Genomic DNA, 25,408 nt, shown 5'->3' with positions numbered 1-25,408 from the left:
ATGAGACAATTTATCTGGGACATAGGGAATAACAAATAATCCGAACTAATTCTAAATAGTCTTAATATGTAAGAAAAATCGTTAAGAAAAGTCGTTTTATTTCCGATAAACCCTATTCAATACCTAGTTCTATATTAGTAGAATATAGTACTACTTCAACTGTAAGGGCTTCGAAGTGTATTATGTGTATATATATGTACAAGTAAAAATATATTGGTGCTAATCAAGAGTATAAATGAAAGAATTGGAGCTGAGTAGCCTTCATGTGGCGGAGGTGAGCACGAACGCCGCCCTCTGGATCAGCTCCACAATCACACAGCTACACAAGTAACACGAACATCGACATTTGTGGCTTAACTTTCACGAGCTCATCCACTCTACCAATATACAAGCGTAGACGACCTCAATGGCGGCCTTGTATCAGTCTCTGCTCCTCGCTCTAGCGATAGACATGTGATAAAGTTCTTCATACAATGGTGCTGAAGAGTCCCAACTGAAATCCAAGCTCATCACCTTTTGTACAAGCTGTTTCCAACTATCAGCATCGTTCATATAATGGTTAAATGCCCGTTTCAATGCATTGTTGAAACCCTGTATACATTAATCAAACAAAAAAAAACAAATGTTGGTTATGAAAATGCACTCTTGAGAGAAATATATACTATTCATAATTCATCTCATTTACAATTCTGAGTTACCTTCTCGTTAGCTTTCAAGAATGTATATCCATTTCTGTGATGTGCAGGTATGGTATCGTCGTCAAAATCGAAAACACTGCAATGTGATTTACAACCGTGACTATATGAACCGAGTCCAGTGTGATTCAAAAAGTCATATGCATATGATTTTAACCTGTCATTGAGTCCTCCAGTCTTCCTTACGATGGGAACTGACCCGTATCTCATAGCAATCATCTGCACATGTGTGATTTCGAATAAGATACAATTGTGCGTAGCCTGAAGATTATGATGCCGTGTGTACAGGATACCTGAGTAAGGCCACAAGGCTCGAAGATGGATGGGATGATCAACATGTCTGAGGCAGCATAGATCAAGTGTGAAAGAGCCTCGTCATATTTCAGTATCAATCGAGCATGTTCATGAGTCTTAAAATGATCACAGATTTCTTCAAACTCCCTCTGGAAAATGAGAACACCCATTATCAGAGGGGTTAATTCAAGAACATTCCACTTCGGAAGCCACACAGCTAACATCGTCATTTTCACCTCCAATAAACTCAATGAACACAATATAAGCACATATATACAGTAATAAATGGAAAACTTTAAATATCTCAATGTAATGAGAGACACCAACTTCCCAAAATAACATTTGAAATTAAGAAACCCGAACTTACCTGAATCTCAGGCACTGGACTTGAACCAAGAAGAACGAACTGACCACCTAACTCCAATGTCCGGTATATTGCATGCTTTATAAGATGCACACCCTTTTGAGGTACCAATCTAGTTATGCAAGCAACCTGCACATGACATTTTATATCACAAGAAAGCAGTATCCCAGCAGGTGAGTAAGACATTAGGTAGGATCAACCAAAAATCTAATTAGGCCAATACATAAACAACATTTGATTACATTAGCACTAGTAATGAAACTTAAACAAGGAGAAGCTCAGAACAGTTCCCATGGTAATTAATGGTATGAGTTGCGAACTGTGAGTTTTGAGCAGTTATCGGGCCGGCAAAGGCTCAGAACAGATTGTCATCAATTTCAAACTTTACTTACCAATGGCTGCCTGCTGTTGGCTGATGACAATTTTAGATATCTCCTTAAAGCTTCTTTGTTTTCTGCTTTGCCATCAATGTCATTGGGATGATACTGAACCTTCAAAAAGGGGTCAGTTGCTGGATTCCATGCATCAGTATCAATTCCATTTAAAATTCCAACAAACTTCTTTGAATATGTATTTATTGTGTCCTGCAGGCCTCGCCCACCCTGAACATCATGAGAAGAAGATGGGATAAAAAAATCTGATAGCTCAACTAATCATCCATAGTATGCTAATTTTTTCATTTTTTTCCCATAATTATTCATACCTCTGAACCCCGCACCTCTTGGGCATAGGTTGGTGAAACTGTTGTCACAATATTAGAGAACACCACAGCACCCTGTTAAGCAACAAGGACATGCCAAATGAAAGAACAATAGAAACCATGAAGCTGAAACTGGTCTAAATATGTCATGATGAAAATGAAGAGTCAACGTTTAATCACTAACCTACTACAAACCAATTACTATAAGTATATAAAGAGGTTCTCTGCCACAGAACGATGTCTCTCTTAACAGTGCAGACCTAAAAAGCTTTTTACTCTTGGGTGGTAATCATGGTACACAGGGGAGATCTTGTTACCTTAACGGGGTTGACTCTGTCATTTGCAGAGTGATCTTGCATCCTATCAGGTCTGTTGAGTTGGCGAACATTAAGACCACAAGATGCTAGCTCAGAAGCTGGAGCTGATCCTTGATACTCAAAATTGTGACATGTAAAACATATTCTAGCTGAATCCAATCCTTTTGGCACGTATAGATCCCAATAAAGGGGTGCCTGCCACATTTAACAAGGAAAATGTAAAAAAGAATGCCAGGGAGGCACAGAAGAAAGGTTAAAATTTAGTATTCATACAACGAAAGCTGTTTGCCAATCATGACTATGGATTATGTCCGGTTTCTTCCCAGCTTGATGAATTAACTCAAGTGCTGCCCTGCTAAAGTATGAAAACCTCCTAAAATCGTCACTCTCTCCATAAAATTGATTCCTCCAGAAGAATTTACTTGGATGAAGAGGTTCGATGAAATAAACAGGAAGCCCTAGATATGGTCAAAATTACAGCCAACTAAAGTATTAGGACACAACAAAGAAGCAAAAATATTTTCACTTTGGAACTGAAATATTCTAGACCTTCAACAGTGCCAACCCAGATTTTGTTTTTGAACAGTTGACGATCAAAATATGACTCCACAGGCATATCCAAAACCTGCATCAAATGAAGATCCAGGTTAGAGAGTATTATTAAAATAAAAGAGCACATCATCAAACGCCATTTACCTTTAAATCCTGTATGGTCTCATACTGCATGCAATCATATTTTGGTAGAACAATTTCCACAAGGTGCCCCTTCCTCTGAAGCGCTTTACTAAGACCAGTCACTACATCTCCCAATCCACCCACCTTACATACATTTTAGCAGATAAGAAAGAAACAAAATGTGCATACAAAGCAAACATAAAACAAGAACAAATGGTACTTAAACACGCCAACAGTTTACACGATTTAGAAAATAGAATTGCTTGCTTTCATGCAAGACCTAGATGAATACTAAGACTATTAGAAATGGGCCACTCACCCCTTAAAAGGCCTCATAAGGGGGAGGGTTATCCACACTTATATAGAGAAGCTAGGATCATCACCAAGTCGATGTGGGACAGAATTTAGAGAATTTAACACGCCCCCTCACGTGTGGGCCGGAATGACACATCGGACTTCCATCACGTGGGTAGGCAGGAGAAGAGATAAAGAGATATAATCTATCATCGACTTGGGCCCGCTCTGATACCATATTAGAAATGGGCCACTCACCCTTTAAGAGGCCTCATAAAGGGGATTATCCACACTTATATAGAGAAGCTAGGATCATCACCAAGTCGATGTGGGACAGAATTTAGAGAATTTAACAAAGACAAACTTCCCTCATACACTCAAACTTCCTTACATTATACTCCCTCCGTCCCGCTTTAGCAGTCCCATTGACTTTTCTGCCATCTTATTTTAAAAATGATAAAAAATAGTTAAAGGGGAGAAATGGTAAATTAAGAGAGAGAATAATATAGAGAAGAGTCTTATCTACATTATTGTCTCTCTTATTTTACCATTTCTCCACTTTAACTATTTTTTATCATTTTTACAAAAAGAGGGCAGAAAAGTCAATGGGACTGCTAAAGCGGGACGGAGGGAGTATTCATCAATATATATGCAACTTACATTCTAAGAGTTTATACTCAGAACAGACAACCATAGATGTTCATATAGACATTTGCAACACAAAAGCAGTACCCTCCAGAAGTTTATAACAAGCACACCTTAGCCACAGGTGCCATCTCTGCCGCAATATGTATGATATGTAACCTTTCACTATACAATGACAACAAATTTGAGTCAATATATGTCAGATCATATATGAAAAAACATTTTGAATCGTTGCCTTTTATGCTCACCCTGTCGTTGGTGACGTTAATCTGAGAAAAGTCAAAATAATTTCCCTCTCACTCTTTCCTTGCATTGACATATAAGAATCAGATACGCTCCTCTCCCTCTTCCATATCATTTCTCTTAACAACTTCACTTGATCCACTGAAATCTTCTTTTCAAGAAACCATCCATCCACCAAAAGCAATAAATTAGACCAAAACTCAGAAGGCCTGTCATGCACAGATCCATATTCTTGCCTTTTCTTGCTTTCTTCTTTCAATGCATTCAGTGTGTCCTGGAACCCCTTCATAGAATCTTGACACGATTTAATATAGTAATGTGTCGCTTCATCAGAATTTTGTAGGCGGTTATCCAATAGTTCTATATTTTGCTGCATTAGTTCAGTATGTTGCTGCATTTTCTCTGATGACAGTTTATAGTCGCTGGTCTTACTGATAGATTCTTCAAGATAATCAACCTTCTTAAGGAGTTCTTGGTTTAGCTTCAGTGCTTCAATCGCTTGTTCTGCCTGCTCTGTTGCCTTATCTAAGAGTGTCTGTATATCCTCTACTTTCTCATATAAACTCTTGCGTTCAGATTTCAAGCTAGAGATTTTTGAAACATCTTGTTGAGAAGCAGAAAGTTTATACTCCAACTCTTTGAAGGAGGACTGTAACAATGACCGTTCTTCCTCCAATGTTTGAACACGCTGCTCAGTTCCCGTAATATGACTAAGCTCTGCCTTAAGAGCCTGTAGCTCATCATGCAAGGCCATATTCTCTGACCTTAATGAATCTAATTCCTGGCTAAAAGAACTGACAATGTCCAATTGCGAAGAAGAAACAACATTATTCAAGTCCTGTTCAAGTTCCTCTCTGCTTGATAATTCAATTCGCAACTTCTCCAACTGGTCTTCAAGGAGTTCTACGTGTATCTTCTCTTCTGTAGCCACTTTCAGACGTGCAACCGTTTCAGCCAGTTTCATCTCCAAAGTGTTAATTTCTCCCTGCAATGACTTTTTTTCGCTGAGAAATTTCTCAAGATCCTCAAGAGCACGTATACGAGCCTCATTAAGAAGATTTATATCTGTAATGCATTAAGCAGCAGATACAAAAAGTTCAGCTAGCAGAAAAGCAAGACTACATTTTTTGAGATAAAATGTTGAGCTCTCATGAATCACTTCCACATTCCGTGCATAACAACTCTTCCTGCGATTCTACTATCAAAGATGGTGCAAGTAAGAGACCACACTAATATAAATGGATCAAGTTGAGCCATGACTTACTCCTTTCAGCACTTCGTATCATTCTAATTAAATCTTGAAGATGAATACTTGAGCGTTGCCGTCCTCCATTTCTAGTGGTGGACTGTTTCAAAGATATGATCATCAAATGCTTACTCTATCAAAATAACAAACTAGAGAAAAGAAACTGTTGATTTCAAACCCCTTAACAATTATCAAAACCGACATGATTGGCAAGAGTTACCTATAAATGTCCTAATACGTTGGAAATTGATAAGATATACAAAATCATGCAATTGACGTGCACCTGAGTTCATTTCAGTGAGAAATTGTAGCCATGAACCCCGTGATACTACCTAAACAGCAACATGTAAGAAAGCACATCTCATGTTTCAAAAGTAACATTTTGAAAATATATTACGTTTAGCTATGTGATCAGAAACTTTTTGCTCTCCCATAAATATGTGTACGAAACTGAAATATCATAAAAAAAGGCCAAATGAAGAATGAACCCGGGGGTACATACTGGAATGTCATTTGACAGAAAAGAACTGCTCGTGTTTTCATCGTTTAAGTGCACTGATCCCTCTGAATAGCCAACAGTGTCATTGTGCAAAGACCTAACTTCATGTGGTTGAGAAGAACTGATGTAACCCTCTCCTTCCAAGTATTCATATTCTATTACAGGAACATTATTGTTGGAATCTGTTTCTTGATCCGAACCTGAATTGCTACCTTTGGGCAAGCTGCTACCAATACTTGTCTCAAAACTTGTATTTATTGGTAAAGCATCGCCTTTGCGCGTGTTTCTTGTATCAGTTTTGCTACCATCAATTGGCTTAAAACCTGTATTTGTTGGGAGATTGATTTTCTTTGCTTGCTGTCTCTTATTTCGCAAACTGCAGAAGAGGCATCCAATATACATCAATGGCATCATGATAGCTAGAGTATGCAAGCAACAAACAAATTGAGCTGGTCAAATTTCTCAATTGCAGTTGTAATCATAACTCCGTTTATCATAATTTGAAAATATTTAATTGTAGCCACCTTTAACAAAAATAACTCTTGCCAGATAAAGAGTAATCATGTAAAAACAGTGTGATTAGTAATCAAGCAAAAATTCCAAAACGAAAAAGGAAACCTGAAGTGACGCTGGCTCATTTTACAAGACGTTGGGTACCAACGCTGCCAAGAGGAAGAGAAGAGTCTGACAGTGACTCGAGGAGACTTGAGTCCGGCGCCAACCAATCCGCGTCGGAGAAAGCACGTCGACGGCGCCGACTCCATCAATTTGTGAGGTGATCACCGCTGTGAGAGAAAATAAACGGTTGTTTAGAACCAACGACTGCTTAGCTTTAATTTGGAGCTTCGCTTTTGTCTTCTTCCTCATCTCGCACTTTTTAAGTACAAATGCGGCGATACTTATTTTATTCCTCTTATATTTATCGATAATTATATTATCTGTTAAAAATTTCTATTTTAGTCCTAAATTCAGCTCGAGTTAGGGCAAAATAGGAAGTATGGACCTTGAGTAATATTGGGGCGTCCCCTCCCTCTCCCCGTCGCCGACGACTCTCTCCCACGGCAACGGCTGTCGCCGCCGCATGCCGCTCTGAATCCGATCTCTTTCGAGACATTTACGATACACAATTATTAGGTAAATTCTTCCGTTTTTATGAATTGTAAAGAAGTTAGATACTGTTATTGAAATCATAGATGATTACAATGTTCCTTCAGAAACCTCTAGTTTGTTTGATTTTGGTAAGCTGTTGATCTCAGTTGGATAATTTATACCACAGGGGTAATTTGTTGTTGCAGCTGCGATACGGCATAATTCCTGCGATGGAGAACGGAAGCAGTTGTTTCTTTTCCAATGCGGGATTGCTAAACTTTGCGATTTTGCTGATAATTGCTGCTTCTACCTTGCTTTTGATCCGGATTCTGTATGTTATATACCGAAGCAGCAAGCAATTACACAATAGACCTCCAGGACCTCTGAGTACCTTGATAGTTCTAGGTTCAGGTAGCAAATTCTTCCATTTCTTGACTTGATTTCCATATGGCAGGACGCATATGTGAAATTATGGTGTTTTATTGAGAGTCTGGTTTTGATTTTGACCCTTTTGATCCTAATCCAGGTGGTCACACTGCAGAGATGCTCAACCTGTTAGCTGTTATGCAGATGGAGAGTTTTAAACCTAGATACTATATCGCTGCTGCCACTGATAACATGAGCCTTCAGAAAGCTCGTGTGATGGAGGACACCTTGAAGAGCAAGGTAAAATACCTTTAGCTACTCCACGTGTATGATATTCTACCTATTATATATGGTTACGCGGTTCTTTGTGTGCTCAGTTTACATGTAAATGGAACATCAGGCAGATTGTGAGATTGGAATTATTCTTATTTTTTTCACACATAATATGTGGGATAGAAATGTGGACGTACTTTAAACTTGACTTTGGGATAGATGTGCTGTAATGTTGTGAGATAGGAGTACTGAGATACGTATGAATGTGTAAAGGGGGCATTTTCTTTAACTGATATAGTGATATGATAGATTAATAGTAAAACATAAGATTGAATTTTTGAAGGATAAGTTGCCAAACAAACCCACATTTAATCAATCCATCTAAATGGTAGATTAGCTTGGATAGTCATTGATGAACATGTGGGCAGAGAGTATGTTGTTGGGTTTCGAAGATAATTGAACACTACTAATTATCCTTCTTATTTCACCTATTAGATGCTCTGACATAGATTTGACGTGCTAGGCAGAAGCTGAGACAGTAGGCACTTCAGATTTTATGCAAATATACCGAAGTCGCGAAGTTGGCCAGTCTTACATAACTTCAGTTGGCACAACTTTAGCTGCTTTAGCCCATGCATTATGGCTAATGGTCAAAATCAGACCTCAAGTGGTATTGTGATTTCCTAATTCACTTGACTATGATAAGTATTGTGTACTTTTATTTGCTCTTCTCAATATTATCAATTTGCAGATTTTGTGCAATGGGCCTGGGACTTGTATACCACTTTGTGCCATTGCTTTTGTTTTCAAGGTTTGCATAACTTTTATTTTATTTCCTGAAAAATTGAGAACATTGTTAAAGTTAAACTGCAACTTTCAGGTTTTGGGGATCAGGTGGTCGTCCATTTTCTATGTTGAGAGCATTGCTAGAGTCAGAAGGCTATCTTTGAGCGGGTTGCTCCTTTACAAACTACGGATGGCTGATCAAATATTTGTGCAGTGGCCACAGCTGAAGAGCAAATACCCTCGAGCTAATTATGTTGGTCGTCTCATGTAACATGGCTCGTGTTCTTGCCCCTCCTTTGAGGTACTTCCAGTTTCCCTGATCATACTCTATGTTCTCTAGCTTTATTCCTTTTGCTTAGGTATATTAAGGGTTAATTTCCCGTTCTTTTAGATATGCGCATGAGTTGTGATGAAACATATGGCTAGAGCTAATATATTTCATCCCATTTTGATAGTAAATGAGTAGTTTTATTGATCCAAAGGCTAAGAAAATTTGTTGGATTGTTTATTTGCAGGGTTAATCTAATTAGCAACCAAACCGTGCACTTCTGGAAACAAAAAGTTGTGGGTGCTGAGACGTTTATTCACAATAACATGGGATTTTTCACATCTGAAATAGTGATGACTATGACTTTGAAAAATACAGATATCTGACATTAACTTGGTGCATACAGGTTTAACTATACGAATTACACTGCAATCACATCACATATTTGTAGAATATTTGTGCTCAAATGTAAAACTTGTTGACTTCATATGATGCAACATTTTTGGATCAATTACTCTTTGTTTGCCTGTAAATTTTTTTTATATGAGCATCCCCGATCTTTGAGCACTACATTATTTATGTGTTTTCGAACATAAGTTGAGCACTCGACCTATCAGTGTGACTAAGATTCGGCGGAGCTACAGGTTTCCGGCTGCGGATCCACATGTCCATTTTGGGTGGGATGATGATGAACAAGAAAATGGTGATAAACATAAGACAGCGAACCCCACAGAGCCAACAACAAAGCCACAACCTTGACACCACTCATCTCATCCTTGAAAACCACGACCGCAACAACCGGCACGACGCCCACACCCACAGCGGTCACCACATTCCCGAACACAGCCGAGATCTTGATAATCAAAGCCACCATCCCCACCCCAAACACCTGCCACGCCGCCGCCGAACCCACCACCACTGCTGCGTACGCCGCCTTCCCCATCTCAAACCCCTCAACCTCCCCCTTCAGCTGCCACCACTCCCCGCTCCCGAAAAGCCCCAACACGAGCACCAAACTCGCCACCATCGACTCGTAGAAAATCACGTCCATGATCTCCTTCACCGTCTGCTGCCTCAGCACCTTCCCGTACGCCAGCTGCTCGGCCGACTGCACCAGTGCGTACGCTGCCGCACCCCCCAGCGTGCACGCGAACCCCGCCACGTACTTGTCTCCGGACGCCGCCGAGGCCGCGCCCGGCTGCAGGGCGAGGAGGACCGAGGAGAGTGTGAGGAGGAACACGGAATTGATAGCTGTGGGGCTGAGTTTCTGAGCGTTGATGAGGTTAGAGAAGAGGGCGTTGAATCCGAGCTGGGTGGCGCAGATGAGGGAGAAGGTTGAGAGAGGGAGATACATGAGGCCGACGGAATATAACATGCAAATGAATGCAAGAAAAGTGCCGAAACACGCGTATAGAGCGGGGAGCGCTAGAACGTGATCGGAGGAACGATCCGAGGTTTGTTTGTTTCTTGATTTGATGATGAAGATGAAAGGGACAAGTAGCGGGAAGCCGGCAGTCTGCACCAGGGCCGCCATGTATTTGGATTTGCCGCCTTTTTCGTAGTATAATCTGCCAAGAAGCGTCGCTGCTGATTGGCCGGTGAGGACGAGGAGTGAATAGACCACCGGTTCCGACCATTTCTTGTATTGCAACATATTGTTCTTGTTTGAATTGGCATTGTTATCCGTGGAGTTGGAGACCGTTGCTTGAATCGGTATATCCATGGAGAAAGTAGAAATCAAGACGCTTTGTTTTTTTATAGGATTTTTGGCATTGGGACAATAGGAAGTGTACGATGTTTGCTATGCAAAGCATATATTTACTTGTTTGAATCTAATCGATTTTATTGATTGGTATTCAGAATTATACTCCCACGTAGATTTGTGATTCTTGAACATGCACATTCATAGTGTGAGTTCTATGCGCAATAATCGTGACTTTCATAGTTCACTATAAAAAGGGGAATTTACCGAGCATACATCATCAAGCCCCCGAACAATCAACTAAAATATTGAGCACTTTTCAAATATGAAAAGAGTAGTATGAAACATCGGGGAAAAACGATGAAAGTAGCGTAGCGAGTAGTTTCCGAGCACGGTCAAAGTTCTCGGAACATTTTGGCCGAAGAGTTCGCGGGAGACATTTACACGGACATCATGAAATATTCTTAGCACCAAAAGAGCATCTGCATTCTATCAGATTATTCAAAATAAAAAAATAAAAAAATTTCCGTTGCCGGGACTTGAACCCGGGTCTCTCGGGTGAGAGCCGAGTATCCTAACCAACTAGACTACAACGGATTGTTGATGAAATGTTATACTGTTATTTATTAGAATTGGTACACTATGAATACTTGTGGTATCAAAAAATAAAATGTGTTTCGATGTCAAATCCTTGATAGCCGTGTTAAATGTGAGCATGTTCATAGTATAACATATTATCCCATACTACTATTATTTACTCAAAAAATCCAATGACCATAATATATATTGAATGGAAAATCTGGTGTGTATTTTGTTTAGGGTCATTAAATAATATTATCTCCGTCCCTGAAAGTTTGACACAGTTTACCATTTCGGTCTGTTCCTGAAAGTTTGACACACTTCACTTTTTACAATTTTTGATAGTGGAACCCATATTGCACTAACTTATTTCTACTCACATTTTATTATAAAACTAATATTTTAAAACTAAGATCCACATTTCACTAACTTTTTCATTCACTTTCTATTATATTTCTTAAAATTTGTACCAGGTCAAAATGTGTCAATATTTTGGAAAAAAGGTAGCAGTACTATATTTGCACGAGTGCAATTTTTGGACTTTGCAGAATAGATTTTGGCTCATTAAATCAAATTAATAATTGTAACCTTTTCTTGGACGGGGAACTGAACAATTCCTATTTAGGGTGTGTTTGATAGCCAAGGAAAACCAAGAAAAACCAAGAAAAAGATCCCTTTCCTAGGCTTTTCTAATGTTTGATACATTTTCAATTTTGGAGCAGAAGCCCGCTAAAAAACCCGGCCCGCAATGGCCCAAGAATGTAAACCACTATTTCGCACGAAACTTATCGGTGAAGAAGCTGAGGTTTGTTTTCCAGCTTTTAAATTTGGGTCAAGAAAATAAATGCCTTCCAAAATTATCCCTCTCATGCTCAATTCTCTCTTCTCTTCCCCTTTTCTTTTTCATTTCGTTCGATCTGCAGAGTTCCAAACTTCTCTTCCCTCTCTCTCTTTGATAATTGGTTAGATTTGCAGCACCACTTCCTTTTTGCTCTTTGATTTCCCGTCGGAATTGTAGCATCACTACACCATCTCTTCCCTTTTCCTCTTTGCTTTTCGGTCATGGAGGCGCAGCACCACACCACACCACACGAATATAAGACATCAATTTCAATTACTACGAATTTATCTCTCTAAATTGGCTGTCTGTTTTTGTGCAGCACCACTCTAGAAGATTTATTCACACAGAGGGTTCTTTTTCTCCATCTTTGAAGAACTGTATTGCTGTCAATTTGGTGGAATTACAAACATTGCAGGTAACCCTAATTTCAAGACTCCAACTTGTGTTTTTTCTGGCTCGTTTTTTACTGGACTGTCATGGTTAAATCTTGTTTCATGTTTACAAAAAATTATTCAAGTTAAGGTTTTTTTAGTATGAATTGGTGCCATATTTAAATTTAGAGAATTTGTTTATTTAATTTAATTCTGCTCTGTCCAAAGAAATAAATGTTCCAGCTTAGATTATAATTGCTAAATCTATCATCTGAGACCTTTGAATAGTTATCGAAATACTAAGACCAAACATTTTAGGTATTGAGGCCGAACTATTGTGTTTTTATTTTTCTTCTTATTCTGATTTCTAGTTTCGGTTTGTGAACTGTTCAGCCATTATTTAGCATGAATTGGGTTTTTGAGCAAGAATTGGGTTTTGGAGGTTATTTAATTGGGCCACAATTTTCAGTGTTGTTTTGGTTTAGATTTCCAGCAAGATTTGACAGACATTCATCATATAATTGGTTGCCAATTTTTATTTTTTGGTTATGTGGATGATGGGTATTTATGCAGCAATGTATCTGGTGGTCTTCATTTTTGTAGTCGCTCAATATGTAGATGTTATTTATCTGTATATATGTGCTCAGTAATGGACATGTTTTGCTTGATTAATACATATGCATAATTAGAGCCTACATGTAATTCATGCAAATTTTAATCTTTGTATTGTTCACATAGTTTTAACTGCAATGTTTTATAGCTTTGTAACAGTACAGAGTATTTTTTACGCGGAATCTCATCAAATATAATTATGACTAAGCGTTCATTGTCCGACGAGGAAATCTTCTTACTACTTGAAGACATACTACAAAAGCATCACACACGGACCATGATCATTATCCGGGAATACTTGAAACTTCACAATGGTTCAAATCGGATTATAAAGAACCACATACGGCGTTCATTTCGCCGTTTGGCCCGTATACCTACACAGGACCGTCGTCTTACTAGATTGACAAGTCTTACTGATCGGGACTGTATAAATAATCTACGCATGGACCGGAATTGTTTTGGGAGACTATGTATTCTTCTTAGAGAAGGAGCTGGGTTGGTAGACGGATCATTTGTTAAAGTAGAGGAACAAGTGGCTATTTTCTTATGTGTTTTATCACATCACGAAAAGAACCGGGTGGTTAGTTTTGAATTTTGGCGGTCTGGTCAAACTGTTTCATACTATTTCCACGTCGTCCTCCGAGCCATCATACTGGTGCATAAAATGTTTATATCTAAGCCAACTCCGGTACCTGACAACAGTGTTGACCCTAGGTGGAAGTGGTTTAAGGTAAAATATCCTAAGATTTTCTCACATGAATACTATAGATTTTTCATATACCCTTGTTGTCTAGTGTTGTCTAATGTTCACTGATAACCCATGGGTGTGTTGACTTTCAGGGTTGCTTAGGTGCGTTAGAGGGGACATATATTAATGTCCGAATTCCATTGGCTGACAAGCCAAGATATCGAACTAGGAAAGGGCAAATAGCCACAAATACCTTGGCTGCGTGCACAAGGGACATGCGTTTTGTGTATGTTTTACCGGGTTGGGAGGGGTCAGCGGGTGACGCACGTATCCTACGAGATGCAGTTGCTCGTCCACATGGTATCAAAGTCCCCAAAGGTAATCCATGTGCCTGTCGTATAGGCAATAACTTGTTGTAGAATGTTTATCTATAAATTCCTTCAACGTAAACCATAACAAGTGGATTATGCACTTGTAGGTAACTATTATTTGTGTGACAACGGGTATGCAAATAGTGAAGGTTTTTTGACACCCTACAGAGGAGTTCGATATCATCTGCAGGAATGGGGACCAGACAGTGAGAGGCCCAAGAATCCTCGTGAAATGTTCAATATGCGACATACAAGTGCAAGGAACATAATTGAACGGGCTTTTGCGGTTCTTAAGATGCGTTGGGGTATTCTACGTAGCACATCTTATTATCCAATCGAAACACAAACTATGTTGATAATGGCTTGTTTTCTGTTACATAATTACATAAGGGGGGAGATGACAGTCGATCCAATTGAACAGTTAGTTGACAATAACATTGTTGACAATGACATTTTTGCTGAGCAAGATGACACTGAATATGTAGAATATATCGATCCTACAGTTGATTGGAATAATAGAAGGGATCAAATGGCAGCTGACATGTGGATGCGTGTGAGTATAAATGTCTTGGTTATTGGACAATTTAAGTCGTATTATGTATTTGCATACTGTCTGCGTTTTCTCTAAGTTTGGTTATGTATACACATGTGGATCTTCACATTTGTGATTCTTTGTGATCAGGATGAAAGGCCATGACATTGTGACATCCGAAGTCCATGATTTTATGCGTCAAGCATCAACGACGAGTGAGAAGCCCTCATCTGAAGCTTCATCAAGCGTTCCCACCCGCTCACTCACCTTATCAGAATTTGAGACGTGTTGTTGTAGTATTCAGGAGCATGGTTCTTGTGCTTCTTGGTGTAATTATTGGTAGACTATTGTAGGCTTGTAGGCTTGTAACTGTGCTATTGTCAAACTATGCACATCTTTAATGTTGGGGTATACATTATGGACTTCTTTTTTGCTACCTAATTAACTATTTATCGTTTATATTAGGTTGTATAGTTTGTCTTAATTTTTTTTTTTTTTGCCTTCATATGTGTTTAGAAAAGCTGAGTTGGTCAAGCATTATTGCTTGATGTTATGACATTGGGTCAACTGGGAAACATAGCTACTGGACTAATCTTGAGATTATCATCTTGTGAGGTGAACATCCGATAATTTGGCAATATTGATTTGCAAGCTAGTTATGCATTATGCAAACTCTTCACTATTGTCAAAATATTTATATCCTTTTTTTATGTATTAAAAGTCATCCGTAGATATTTTGTGGACATACCAAATCTTGTTAAAAATAAAATAAAAAATTGAAGGTATAGTGGTATGCAAATCAAGTAAAAGTAATAATAAAAAGGTACTGACACTTCGAATTCACATTTCAGTATACATTATTTTTTAATATAGTCTACTAAAATTTGAAACACGAAACATTAGTCATATTTTAGAATTACAAGCGTTTTTTTAGTATATTTACTTTACAAAACTTATACTTAGTATATTTACTTTACAACACTTATTGTCAATATTCTAACTCGTTATTTGAATAAAATCAGATTTTTAAAATGATCTGAATTGTAACAGTTGTATAAATAATTCAACTTGATGAAAAAATATAAAAATAGCTTTAACTTGAAAAATAACCAAACTATAACGAAATTTATGAAAATGACTTAGAATCAAATTTCTCTCTCTCATAAACCCCAATTAACCCATCCACGCTCATTAATTATGTTCGACAAAAGTCATCAACATCAGCAATCACATTTTAGAATTGACTCAATCACAATCTCACAGGTAAATTCAAACTCATCATCATCAACAAATATACTTGGTTCATGATGACATAATTAACTCATCCTCTTCCAACTTCACGTGAAAGTAGTTGTGTACAATCTTGAGTACTACTAAAAGTCTGCTGATATGAATTGTTAATGTATGAAGCAGCTTTGCTCCATGAAACTAGGAAATGAATTACTAGATCAACAGCCTTATTCCAATTACATAGGTTGAGTTGTTCACATAGGATTGGTGCAGCAGAGTTCTAATAACATACCAGTATTCAGAAATCACACTACTAAAAAGTTTGCTGATATGAATTGTTATATCAAGAAGCACCTTTACTCCATGAAAGTAGGAAATGAATTACTGGATCAGTAGCCTTATTCCAATTACATAGGTTGAGTTGTTCACATAGGATTGGAGCAACAGTCTTCCAACACATAGTATTTAGAATTCACATGCTTGCTTAGAGACAAAAAAAACGTAACAGTCAAAATAATGCAACATTTTCCACATTGAATATTATTTCCTACTCACTGGCCCAGCCATATAAATATGGATATCATTGTTTCACACCGTAAACAAAATGGCTTCCAAACCCAAATCTCAAGATGAATATCTCTATCATGGGATATGGACGGCTGAGCTAGACAATCTGATTGTTAGTAGTATTCTGAGAGAGAAGCAATTGCATCAGTTCGTGGGCTTCGTCTTCCCTCCGGAGTTCTTGTATGAGGCTGAAGCCACAATTGAGGAGGAGACGGGCATTCGCGTCAGTAGGGACGACGTCTATAACCGGTTGCAATTCCTGGAGCGCCGCTACCGAACCTTCAAATCATTGGTCGATCATCCAAATACACGCTTCGAGCCCTCGTCGAACAAGATTTTTGCTTCTGGAAAAACTTGGACAGCCATTCTTAAGGTTATTTTAATTTCAATATTTTGATATGATGTAATGATAGTATGCTCTATTCTTTCATAAAATTTTGGAGTTTCTTGTGATTAGAAAAATGCATTTGCTGGAGCATATACAAACAATGGAGAACCAGAGTTCAAGATGCTCGAAATGCTGTTTAGTGGTGAACTCAATGTGACAAATAATGATATCGAAACTATTGTGCTCTCGGACAACACCATTGATCTCAATCCGGATATTGATGAGGGCCAAGGTGAAGAGCATGTAAGTGGATATAAGCATGAGAGCCACCTACTACCACGCAAGCTGTTCGACGAGAGTTCACACTCTCGGGACCGTGAGTCGTCAAATTCAGAGGAGGTTCGAGGGCACGCGCGGGATCGTGATAGGGAGCTTGGACAACAACCTGGAAATTTCTATTACCACGGCTTTGGCAACGCCCCAACGAGGACAGTTGACTCCTCAAACAGTAGCTCTTGTGCATCGTCACAGCCAAGTGAATGGCGGCGCCGACGATAATTGTGAGGTGAAATGCCCAATGAACAACACCATCATGAATCTTATTTACAGTGATGTAAGCTTAGGATTGCCACTTGGCAAATAAGTCGTGTCTTTCGACATGGTTGTCTTCGTCTTACGCACGTTGTGAGTGTGGTTTTAAAAATCTGTATACTCATGTGTAGTCCCTAGATCTAGTTCAATTCCAAAAGTTGCACTATGCGACATGTTATGTAACTTTGTTTGTGAAATAAACATGAGTTTCAGAAAATATGGCCTATTGTATAATTTCCCTTTGGTTCTTAATTTAAAACATTTTTATGTTTTAAGATAATGGGAAACTATATATTAACCTTCAGCTCGTAACAGAGGGTTCCCTTGATAAACTAGCTCTACTAAAAATATCAGCTTCGGGACTCCAAAGTCTCTTCATACACAAGACAAATTCTAAGTGGGCTGAATTATCTTCACAGCCGTGATGTCGTTCACAGGTGCTGTAAATCGCCTCAATTTGTTCTTCTATTTATAGTTTCTTGTCCAAGGATCTCATATTCTCCCACAAGATTACTTTTTCCTTTCACTTTGTATTCTGCGAAATGTATGTGGTAGCAGATTTGGATACATTTTTTGACAGTTTGTAAATAGTACTAGGATTTTATGTTGCCTTTTCTCTTTTCAGTAGCAATCCTATTATTTTCTGTGCATCCTCGTCTCTTTCTACTGGCCCTCCATAGAGAAGTATAAGTAATTTGACAAAACATTACAGTAATGAGGTTCCATAGAATCCACATATAAAGTCATAACAACAACCACCAAATACAAACCAAGGCTTCCAATGTTTTAAGCTCATATATTTGAGCATGACAACAAAGCTCGACAAAAGATCACAAGTGCGATTATAGTTCATTGCACATAAGGATTACTAGATATCATATCCTACAAAATAGCTAAGTCAAAAGATCAAAGAAACAACCATCACGAACTAAGGGTGATTCTTCTCCAATGCACGAAGAACTTAAGTATGATGGAAAGCTTCGGGAAGGCTATGGAACAAGTCCAAATGTTCGACTTTGCTGAGGATGAATTCAGCGGCGTCGATTTGTTGTCCAAGAGTTATGCCTTGTATATTACCAAGCATGCCAAACACTTTCTTTCTTGCCTTGCTAACATCGAACTCAAATCCAATCCTACTTGCCAACTTATCAAGTCTAGCGTTGGTTTCATCCTGTCCTTTAGCAAGCATTTCAAGCAAAGCATCAGCCCTATCAACGAGTTTGCGCTTCTTACCTGTTTTCTTTGGCAATTGAGTTCCAGAGTCACCGTTTGTCTTTGTGGGAAGCTGAGTTCCGCTGCCACTGTCCCCCGTACTCTGATCTGCCGTTTCTTGTGAGCCCATGGTGTTGACTGGCATTTCTGGAGAGCTCGTGGTGTTTTCTGGATTAGTTCCAGAGTGGCCATCAGCACTAGCTTCAAAATCAGCCTCTTCACTCCCATTACCCACACTGAGACTTGATCGCACACCATTGTACAGCTCCTGTAAATCCCGGCCAGTAGAGCCTGTTGCCCGATCCTTGCCAAAGATGTCTTTCCATTCATCAAACATAGGCCACGACTTGGAACGCATACAGCGTGCATTCTTATCCAACTACGACAACATGAAACAACCATCACCAATCAAACACATTAGCTATGACAGAAACCTTGTAAATATAATAGAGAGCCTATATAAGAAACACACCCTAATAATTTGTTCCCATTGGTCATTATCACAATCAATCTTGTGATCGCCCTTGTAATTGAAGCCAACGCCACTTCGTTTGAGCATGTTGACCAAAGAGTAGTAGTTTTTTTTCCATTGCTGGAGCTTGGAGCTGATATGGGGGGTCGCCTTAATGTCAGTTTTTGGGCATTCTTGGTGGATGATTTCCTCAATCTTAGCTAGATACCCGCCACGGAAGCCGTTATCTGCTTTCCACTTGTTCACAACAAGGAATTTAAGGGCTACCAATAAGGCCTCTTCCTCACGAGTAGACCAGCTGCGTCGAGTCCGGTCAGTCTTCGGCCCGCGACCAGCCCTTTCTCCAATTTGGGAATCTATGCCGAAAAAATCATATGACTGGTTATTCTTGTTTTTGTTGGCTAACAACTCAAGATAAGGTATGTCAAAATAACTAACCTTCAACCATGTGAGACTTGTTCCAGGCAGAAGTGTCTCCCATATTGAGCAAATCTGATAGGTATTAAGGGAAGACACAATATCAAAAAAAAAAAAAAAAAAATTAGTTAGCTCTCTATGGATATCCCACTTAAACTTCAAATAACATACTCCTAAAATCTGAACTTATACATACACCATTCCATATAGTTTTGCATATTACTAAGTGACAAATATACTCCATTTGCAAACAAGAATTATGCAGAATCCTACCTATCGCGTGCTAAAAGATGAAAGTTCTCAAATGCATCATAAAGATCCAATTTCTGTTCACAAAATGGAAGGTAATATAGACGTTTGAAATACCAGTTAATAATTTCAGTCAGTTCCAAAATAAGGATAATTTTTGTCTGAATAAATGAGGAATTTGAGCTCATACATGAGGAATTTCGTCCATAATTTTCGTCTAAATAACTGAGAAATTTTCGTCAAAATAGCTTGCTCTTGATTTCCAACAAGATAGTCTAATAACTTGGGATTAAATCAAACTTGAGGCAATTTAACTGAAGGAATACCTGTTTGCAAAACTTTCGTCCAGTCTTGGCTGCGTGCAGTAGTGAGGGGAAGAAGATCTGGAAGGAAATTATAATATATATCTAGGGCTAAGGCTTAAAAGGGTATTTTGGAGAAAAATAGAAAATATTGAGGGCTAGAATGTCTACACAATATATATATTTGTTAATGTGGGTATCAAACTTGAGTGCTATTTAAGAAACTTATATTTCCTAAGGTATCAAACAATAACCGAGAAAAAGAAAAGCCAACATAATTTGGATTATATTCTGATGTAGTTTCTTCTCTAGCATTTTCCAACTTATGCTATCAAACACACCCTTATAGTACTACTAGTGTGTGGACAGAAATTTATCACCTTATAGTACTACTAGTGTGTGGACAGAAATTTATCATCAATTGAAGTTCTAGGGTGTGTTTGATAGCATAAGTTGGAAAATGCTAGAGAAGAAACTACATCAGAATATAATCCAAATTATGTTGGCTTTTCTTTTTCTCGGTTATTGTTTGATACCTTAGGAAATATAAGTTTCTTAAATAGCACTCAAGTTTGATACCCACATTAACAAATATATATATTGTGTAGACATTCTAGCCCTCAATATTTTCTATTTTTCTCCAAAATACCCTTTTAAGCCCTAGCCCTAGATATATATTATAATTTCCTTCCAGATCTTCTTCCCCTCACTACTGCACGCAGCCAAGACTGGACGAAAGTTTTGCAAACAGGTATTCCTTCAGTTAAATTGCCTCAAGTTTGATTTAATCCCAAGTTATTAGACTATCTTGTTGGAAATCAAGAGCAAGCTATTTTGACGAAAATTTCTCAGTTATTTAGACGAAAATTATGGACGAAATTCCTCATGTATGAGCTCAAATTCCTCATTTATTCAGACAAAAATTATCCTTATTTTGGAACTGACTGAAATTATTAACTGGTATTTCAAACGTCTATATTACCTTCCATTTTGTGAACAGAAATTGGATCTTTATGATGCATTTGAGAACTTTCATCTTTTAGCACGCGATAGGTAGGATTCTGCATAATTCTTGTTTGCAAATGGAGTATATTTGTCACTTAGTAATATGCAAAACTATATGGAATGGTGTATGTATAAGTTCAGATTTTAGGAGTATGTTATTTGAAGTTTAAGTGGGATATCCATAGAGAGCTAACTAATTTTTTTTTTTTTTTTTTGATATTGTGTCTTCCCTTAATACCTATCAGATTTGCTCAATATGGGAGACACTTCTGCCTGGAACAAGTCTCACATGGTTGAAGGTTAGTTATTTTGACATACCTTATCTTGAGTTGTTAGCCAACAAAAACAAGAATAACCAGTCATATGATTTTTTCGGCATAGATTCCCAAATTGGAGAAAGGGCTGGTCGCGGGCCGAAGACTGACCGGACTCGACGCAGCTGGTCTACTCGTGAGGAAGAGGCCTTATTGGTAGCCCTTAAATTCCTTGTTGTGAACAAGTGGAAAGCAGATAACGGCTTCCGTGGCGGGTATCTAGCTAAGATTGAGGAAATCATCCACCAAGAATGCCCAAAAACTGACATTAAGGCGACCCCCCATATCAGCTCCAAGCTCCAGCAATGGAAAAAAAACTACTACTCTTTGGTCAACATGCTCAAACGAAGTGGCGTTGGCTTCAATTACAAGGGCGATCACAAGATTGATTGTGATAATGACCAATGGGAACAAATTATTAGGGTGTGTTTCTTATATAGGCTCTCCATTATATTTACAAGGTTTCTGTCATAGCTAATGTGTTTGATTGGTGATGGTTGTTTCATGTTGTCGTAGTTGGATAAGAATGCACGCTGTATGCGTTCCAAGTCGTGGCCTATGTTTGATGAATGGAAAGACATCTTTGGCAAGGATCGGGCAACAGGCTCTACTGGCAGGGATTTACAGGAGCTGTACAATGGTGTGCGATCAAGTCTCAGTGTGGGTAATGGGAGTGAAGAGGCTGATTTTGAAGCTAGTGCTGATGGCCACTCTGGAACTAATCCAGAAAACACCACGAGCTCTCCAGAAATGCCAGTCAACACCATGGGCTCACAAGAAACGGCAGATCAGAGTACGGGGGACAGTGGCAGCGGAACTCAGCTTCCCACAAAGACAAACGGTGACTCTGGAACTCAATTGCCAAAGAAAACAGGTAAGAAGCGCAAACTCGTTGATAGGGCTGATGCTTTGCTTGAAATGCTTGCTAAAGGACAGGATGAAACCAACGCTAGACTTGATAAGTTGGCAAGTAGGATTGGATTTGAGTTCGATGTTAGCAAGGCAAGAAAGAAAGTGTTTGGCATGCTTGGTAATATACAAGGCATAACTCTTGGACAACAAATCGACGCCGCTGAATTCATCCTCAGCAAAGTCGAACATTTGGCTTGTTCCATAGCCTTCCCGAAGCTTTCCATCATACTTACGTTCTTCGTGCATTGGAGAAGAATCACCCTTAGTTCGTGATGGTTGTTTCTTTGGTCTTTTGACTTAGCTATTTTGTAGGATATGATATCTAGTAATCCTTATGTGCAATGAACTATAATCGCACTTGTGATCTTTTGTCGAGCTTTGTTGTCATGCTCAAATATATGAGCTTAAAACATTGGAAGCCTTGGTTTGTATTTGGTGGTTGTTGTTATGACTTTATATGTGGATTCTATGGAACCTCATTACTGTAATGTTTTGTCAAATTACTTATACTTCTCTATGGAGGGCCAGTAGAAAGAGACGAGGATGCACAGAAAATAATAGGATTGCTACTGAAAAGAGAAAAGGCAACATAAAATCCTAGTACTATTTACAAACTGTCAAAAAATGTATCCAAATCTGCTACCACATACATTTCGCAGAATACAAAGTGAAAGGAAAAAGTAATCTTGTGGGAGAATATGAGATCCTTGGACAAGAAACTATAAATAGAAGAACAAATTGAGGCGATTTACAGCACCTGTGAACGACATCACGGCTGTGAAGATAATTCAGCCCACTTAGAATTTGTCTTGTGTATGAAGAGACTTTGGAGTCCCGAAGCTGATATTTTTAGTAGAGCTAGTTTATCAAGGGAACCCTCTGTTACGAGCTGAAGGTTAATATATAGTTTCCCATTATCTTAAAACATAAAAATGTTTTAAATTAAGAACCAAAGGGAAATTATACAATAGGCCATATTTTCTGAAACTCATGTTTATTTCACAAACAAAGTTACATAACATGTCGCATAGTGCAACTTTTGGAATTGAACTAGATCTAGGGACTACACATGAGTATACAGATTTTTAAAACCACACTCACAACGTGCGTAAGACGAAGACAACCATGTCGAAAGACACGACTTATTTGCCAAGTGGCAATCCTAAGCTTACATCACTGTAAATAAGATTCATGATGGTGTTGTTCATTGGGCATTTCACCTCACAATTATCGTCGGCGCCGCCATTCACTTGGCTGTGACGATGCACAAGAGCTACTGTTTGAGGAGTCAACTGTCCTCGTTGGGGCGTTGCCAAAGCCGTGGTAATAGAAATTTCCAGGTTGTTGTCCAAGCTCCCTATCACGATCCCGCGCGTGCCCTCGAACCTCCTCTGAATTTGACGACTCACGGTCCCGAGAGTGTGAACTCTCGTCGAACAGCTTGCGTGGTAGTAGGTGGCTCTCATGCTTATATCCACTTACATGCTCTTCACCTTGGCCCTCATCAATATCCGGATTGAGATCAATGGTGTTGTCCGAGAGCACAATAGTTTCGATATCATTATTTGTCACATTGAGTTCACCACTAAACAGCATTTCGAGCATCTTGAACTCTGGTTCTCCATTGTTTGTATATGCTCCAGCAAATGCATTTTTCTAATCACAAGAAACTCCAAAATTTTATGAAAGAATAGAGCATACTATCATTACATCATATCAAAATATTGAAATTAAAATAACCTTAAGAATGGCTGTCCAAGTTTTTCCAGAAGCAAAAATCTTGTTCGACGAGGGCTCGAAGCGTGTATTTGGATGATCGACCAATGATTTGAAGGTTCGGTAGCGGCGCTCCAGGAATTGCAACCGGTTATAGACGTCGTCCCTACTGACGCGAATGCCCGTCTCCTCCTCAATTGTGGCTTCAGCCTCATACAAGAACTCCGGAGGGAAGACGAAGCCCACGAACTGATGCAATTGCTTCTCTCTCAGAATACTACTAACAATCAGATTGTCTAGCTCAGCCGTCCATATCCCATGATAGAGATATTCATCTTGAGATTTGGGTTTGGAAGCCATTTTGTTTACGGTGTGAAACAATGATATCCATATTTATATGGCTGGGCCAGTGAGTAGGAAATAATATTCAATGTGGAAAATGTTGCATTATTTTGACTGTTACGTTTTTTTTGTCTCTAAGCAAGCATGTGAATTCTAAATACTATGTGTTGGAAGACTGTTGCTCCAATCCTATGTGAACAACTCAACCTATGTAATTGGAATAAGGCTACTGATCCAGTAATTCATTTCCTACTTTCATGGAGTAAAGGTGCTTCTTGATATAACAATTCATATCAGCAAACTTTTTAGTAGTGTGATTTCTGAATACTGGTATGTTATTAGAACTCTGCTGCACCAATCCTATGTGAACAACTCAACCTATGTAATTGGAATAAGGCTGTTGATCTAGTAATTCATTTCCTAGTTTCATGGAGCAAAGCTGCTTCATACATTAACAATTCATATCAGCAGACTTTTAGTAGTACTCAAGATTGTACACAACTACTTTCACGTGAAGTTGGAAGAGGATGAGTTAATTATGTCATCATGAACCAAGTATATTTGTTGATGATGATGAGTTTGAATTTACCTGTGAGATTGTGATTGAGTCAATTCTAAAATGTGATTGCTGATGTTGATGACTTTTGTCGAACATAATTAATGAGCGTGGATGGGTTAATTGGGGTTTATGAGAGAGAGAAATTTGATTCTAAGTCATTTTCATAAATTTCGTTATAGTTTGGTTATTTTTCAAGTTAAAGCTATTTTTATATTTTTTCATCAAGTTGAATTATTTATACAACTGTTACAATTCAGATCATTTTAAAAATCTGATTTTATTCAAATAACGAGTTAGAATATTGACAATAAGTGTTGTAAAGTAAATATACTAAGTATAAGTTTTGTAAAGTAAATATACTAAAAAAACGCTTGTAATTCTAAAATATGACTAATGTTTCGTGTTTCAAATTTTAGTAGACTATATTAAAAAATAATGTATACTGAAATGTGAATTCGAAGTGTCAGTACCTTTTTATTATTACTTTTACTTGATTTGCATACCACTATACCTTCAATTTTTTATTTTATTTTTAACAAGATTTGGTATGTCCACAAAATATCTACGGATGACTTTTAATACATAAAAAAAAGGATATAAATATTTTGACAATAGTGAAGAGTTTGCATAATGCATAACTAGCTTGCAAATCAATATTGCCAAATTATCGGATGTTCACCTCACAAGATGATAATCTCAAGATTAGTCCAGTAGCTATGTTTCCCAGTTGACCCAATGTCAT

The 25,408-nt window shown here is 38.3% G+C and overlaps 4 protein-coding genes, 1 non-coding gene and 1 pseudogene across 8 annotated transcripts; 2 read left to right on the top strand and 4 right to left on the bottom strand.

The window, feature by feature from the left end:
- Positions 1-81: 81 nt before the first annotated feature.
- LOC125189102 (putative starch synthase 4, chloroplastic/amyloplastic) lies at positions 82-6,736 on the bottom strand. Of its 3 annotated transcripts, XM_089058903.1 has the most exons (17): positions 6,591-6,736; positions 5,976-6,348; positions 5,755-5,805; positions 5,492-5,573; positions 4,233-5,292; positions 4,098-4,149; positions 3,067-3,189; positions 2,920-2,995; positions 2,644-2,828; positions 2,371-2,565; positions 2,057-2,128; positions 1,746-1,955; positions 1,357-1,482; positions 989-1,138; positions 853-914; positions 699-774; positions 82-591 (listed from the first exon to the last, which is right to left on the bottom strand). In XM_089058903.1, exons 1-17 carry the CDS (start codon positions 6,734-6,736, stop codon positions 421-423), a joined length of 3,210 nt encoding a protein of 1,069 aa, XP_088915029.1. In that variant the 3' UTR covers positions 82-420. The 3 variants fall into 3 exon arrangements, with proteins under 3 accessions (XP_088915029.1, XP_047942257.2, XP_047942259.2); XM_048086300.2 differs by lacking the exon at positions 5,755-5,805; XM_048086302.2 differs by lacking the exon at positions 6,591-6,736 and having other exon boundaries at positions 5,757-5,805; positions 5,976-6,029.
- On the top strand, positions 6,630-9,296 carry LOC125186858 (UDP-N-acetylglucosamine transferase subunit ALG14-like). 2 transcript variants are annotated; one of them, XM_089058905.1, is made up of 8 exons: positions 6,630-6,747; positions 6,933-7,106; positions 7,268-7,472; positions 7,588-7,727; positions 8,224-8,370; positions 8,452-8,511; positions 8,581-8,787; positions 9,002-9,296. In XM_089058905.1, the coding sequence occupies exons 3-7, from the start codon at positions 7,292-7,294 to the stop codon at positions 8,755-8,757; spliced, it is 705 nt and encodes a 234-aa protein (XP_088915031.1). In that variant the 5' UTR covers positions 6,630-6,747; positions 6,933-7,106; positions 7,268-7,291; the 3' UTR covers positions 8,758-8,787; positions 9,002-9,296. The 2 variants fall into 2 exon arrangements, with proteins under 2 accessions (XP_088915031.1, XP_088915030.1); XM_089058904.1 differs by having other exon boundaries at positions 7,249-7,472.
- Positions 9,297-9,376: 80 nt separating this feature from the next.
- Positions 9,377-10,477, bottom strand: LOC125188275 (purine permease 21 pseudogene; annotated as a pseudogene).
- Positions 10,478-10,980: 503 nt separating this feature from the next.
- On the bottom strand, positions 10,981-11,053 carry TRNAE-CUC (transfer RNA glutamic acid (anticodon CUC)). The gene has a single exon. It is a non-coding gene; the product is annotated as a tRNA-Glu (tRNA).
- Positions 11,054-17,872: 6,819 nt separating this feature from the next.
- On the bottom strand, positions 17,873-19,885 carry LOC148926920 (uncharacterized). The gene is made up of 4 exons (XM_089057859.1): positions 19,843-19,885; positions 19,289-19,342; positions 18,851-19,206; positions 17,873-18,757 (listed from the first exon to the last, which is right to left on the bottom strand). Exons 2-4 carry the CDS (start codon positions 19,329-19,331, stop codon positions 18,128-18,130), a joined length of 1,029 nt encoding a protein of 342 aa, XP_088913985.1. The 5' UTR covers positions 19,332-19,342; positions 19,843-19,885; the 3' UTR covers positions 17,873-18,127.
- A 641-nt stretch (positions 19,886-20,526) lies between these two features.
- LOC148926919 (uncharacterized) lies at positions 20,527-22,537 on the top strand. Its single transcript, XM_089057858.1, has 4 exons — positions 20,527-20,569; positions 21,069-21,122; positions 21,205-21,560; positions 21,654-22,537. Exons 2-4 carry the CDS (start codon positions 21,080-21,082, stop codon positions 22,320-22,322), a joined length of 1,068 nt encoding a protein of 355 aa, XP_088913984.1. The 5' UTR covers positions 20,527-20,569; positions 21,069-21,079; the 3' UTR covers positions 22,323-22,537.
- Positions 22,538-25,408: the final 2,871 nt, after the last annotated feature.

The sequence above is a fragment of the Salvia hispanica genome, chromosome 5 (genome assembly GCF_029641045.1).
Source record: "Salvia hispanica isolate PSC_SH4W2 chromosome 5, Shi_PSC_v1, whole genome shotgun sequence".
In the NCBI taxonomy this organism is placed as follows: Eukaryota; Viridiplantae; Streptophyta; class Magnoliopsida; order Lamiales; family Lamiaceae; genus Salvia; species Salvia hispanica.
This window is presented reverse-complemented; position numbering and strand designations above follow the sequence as displayed.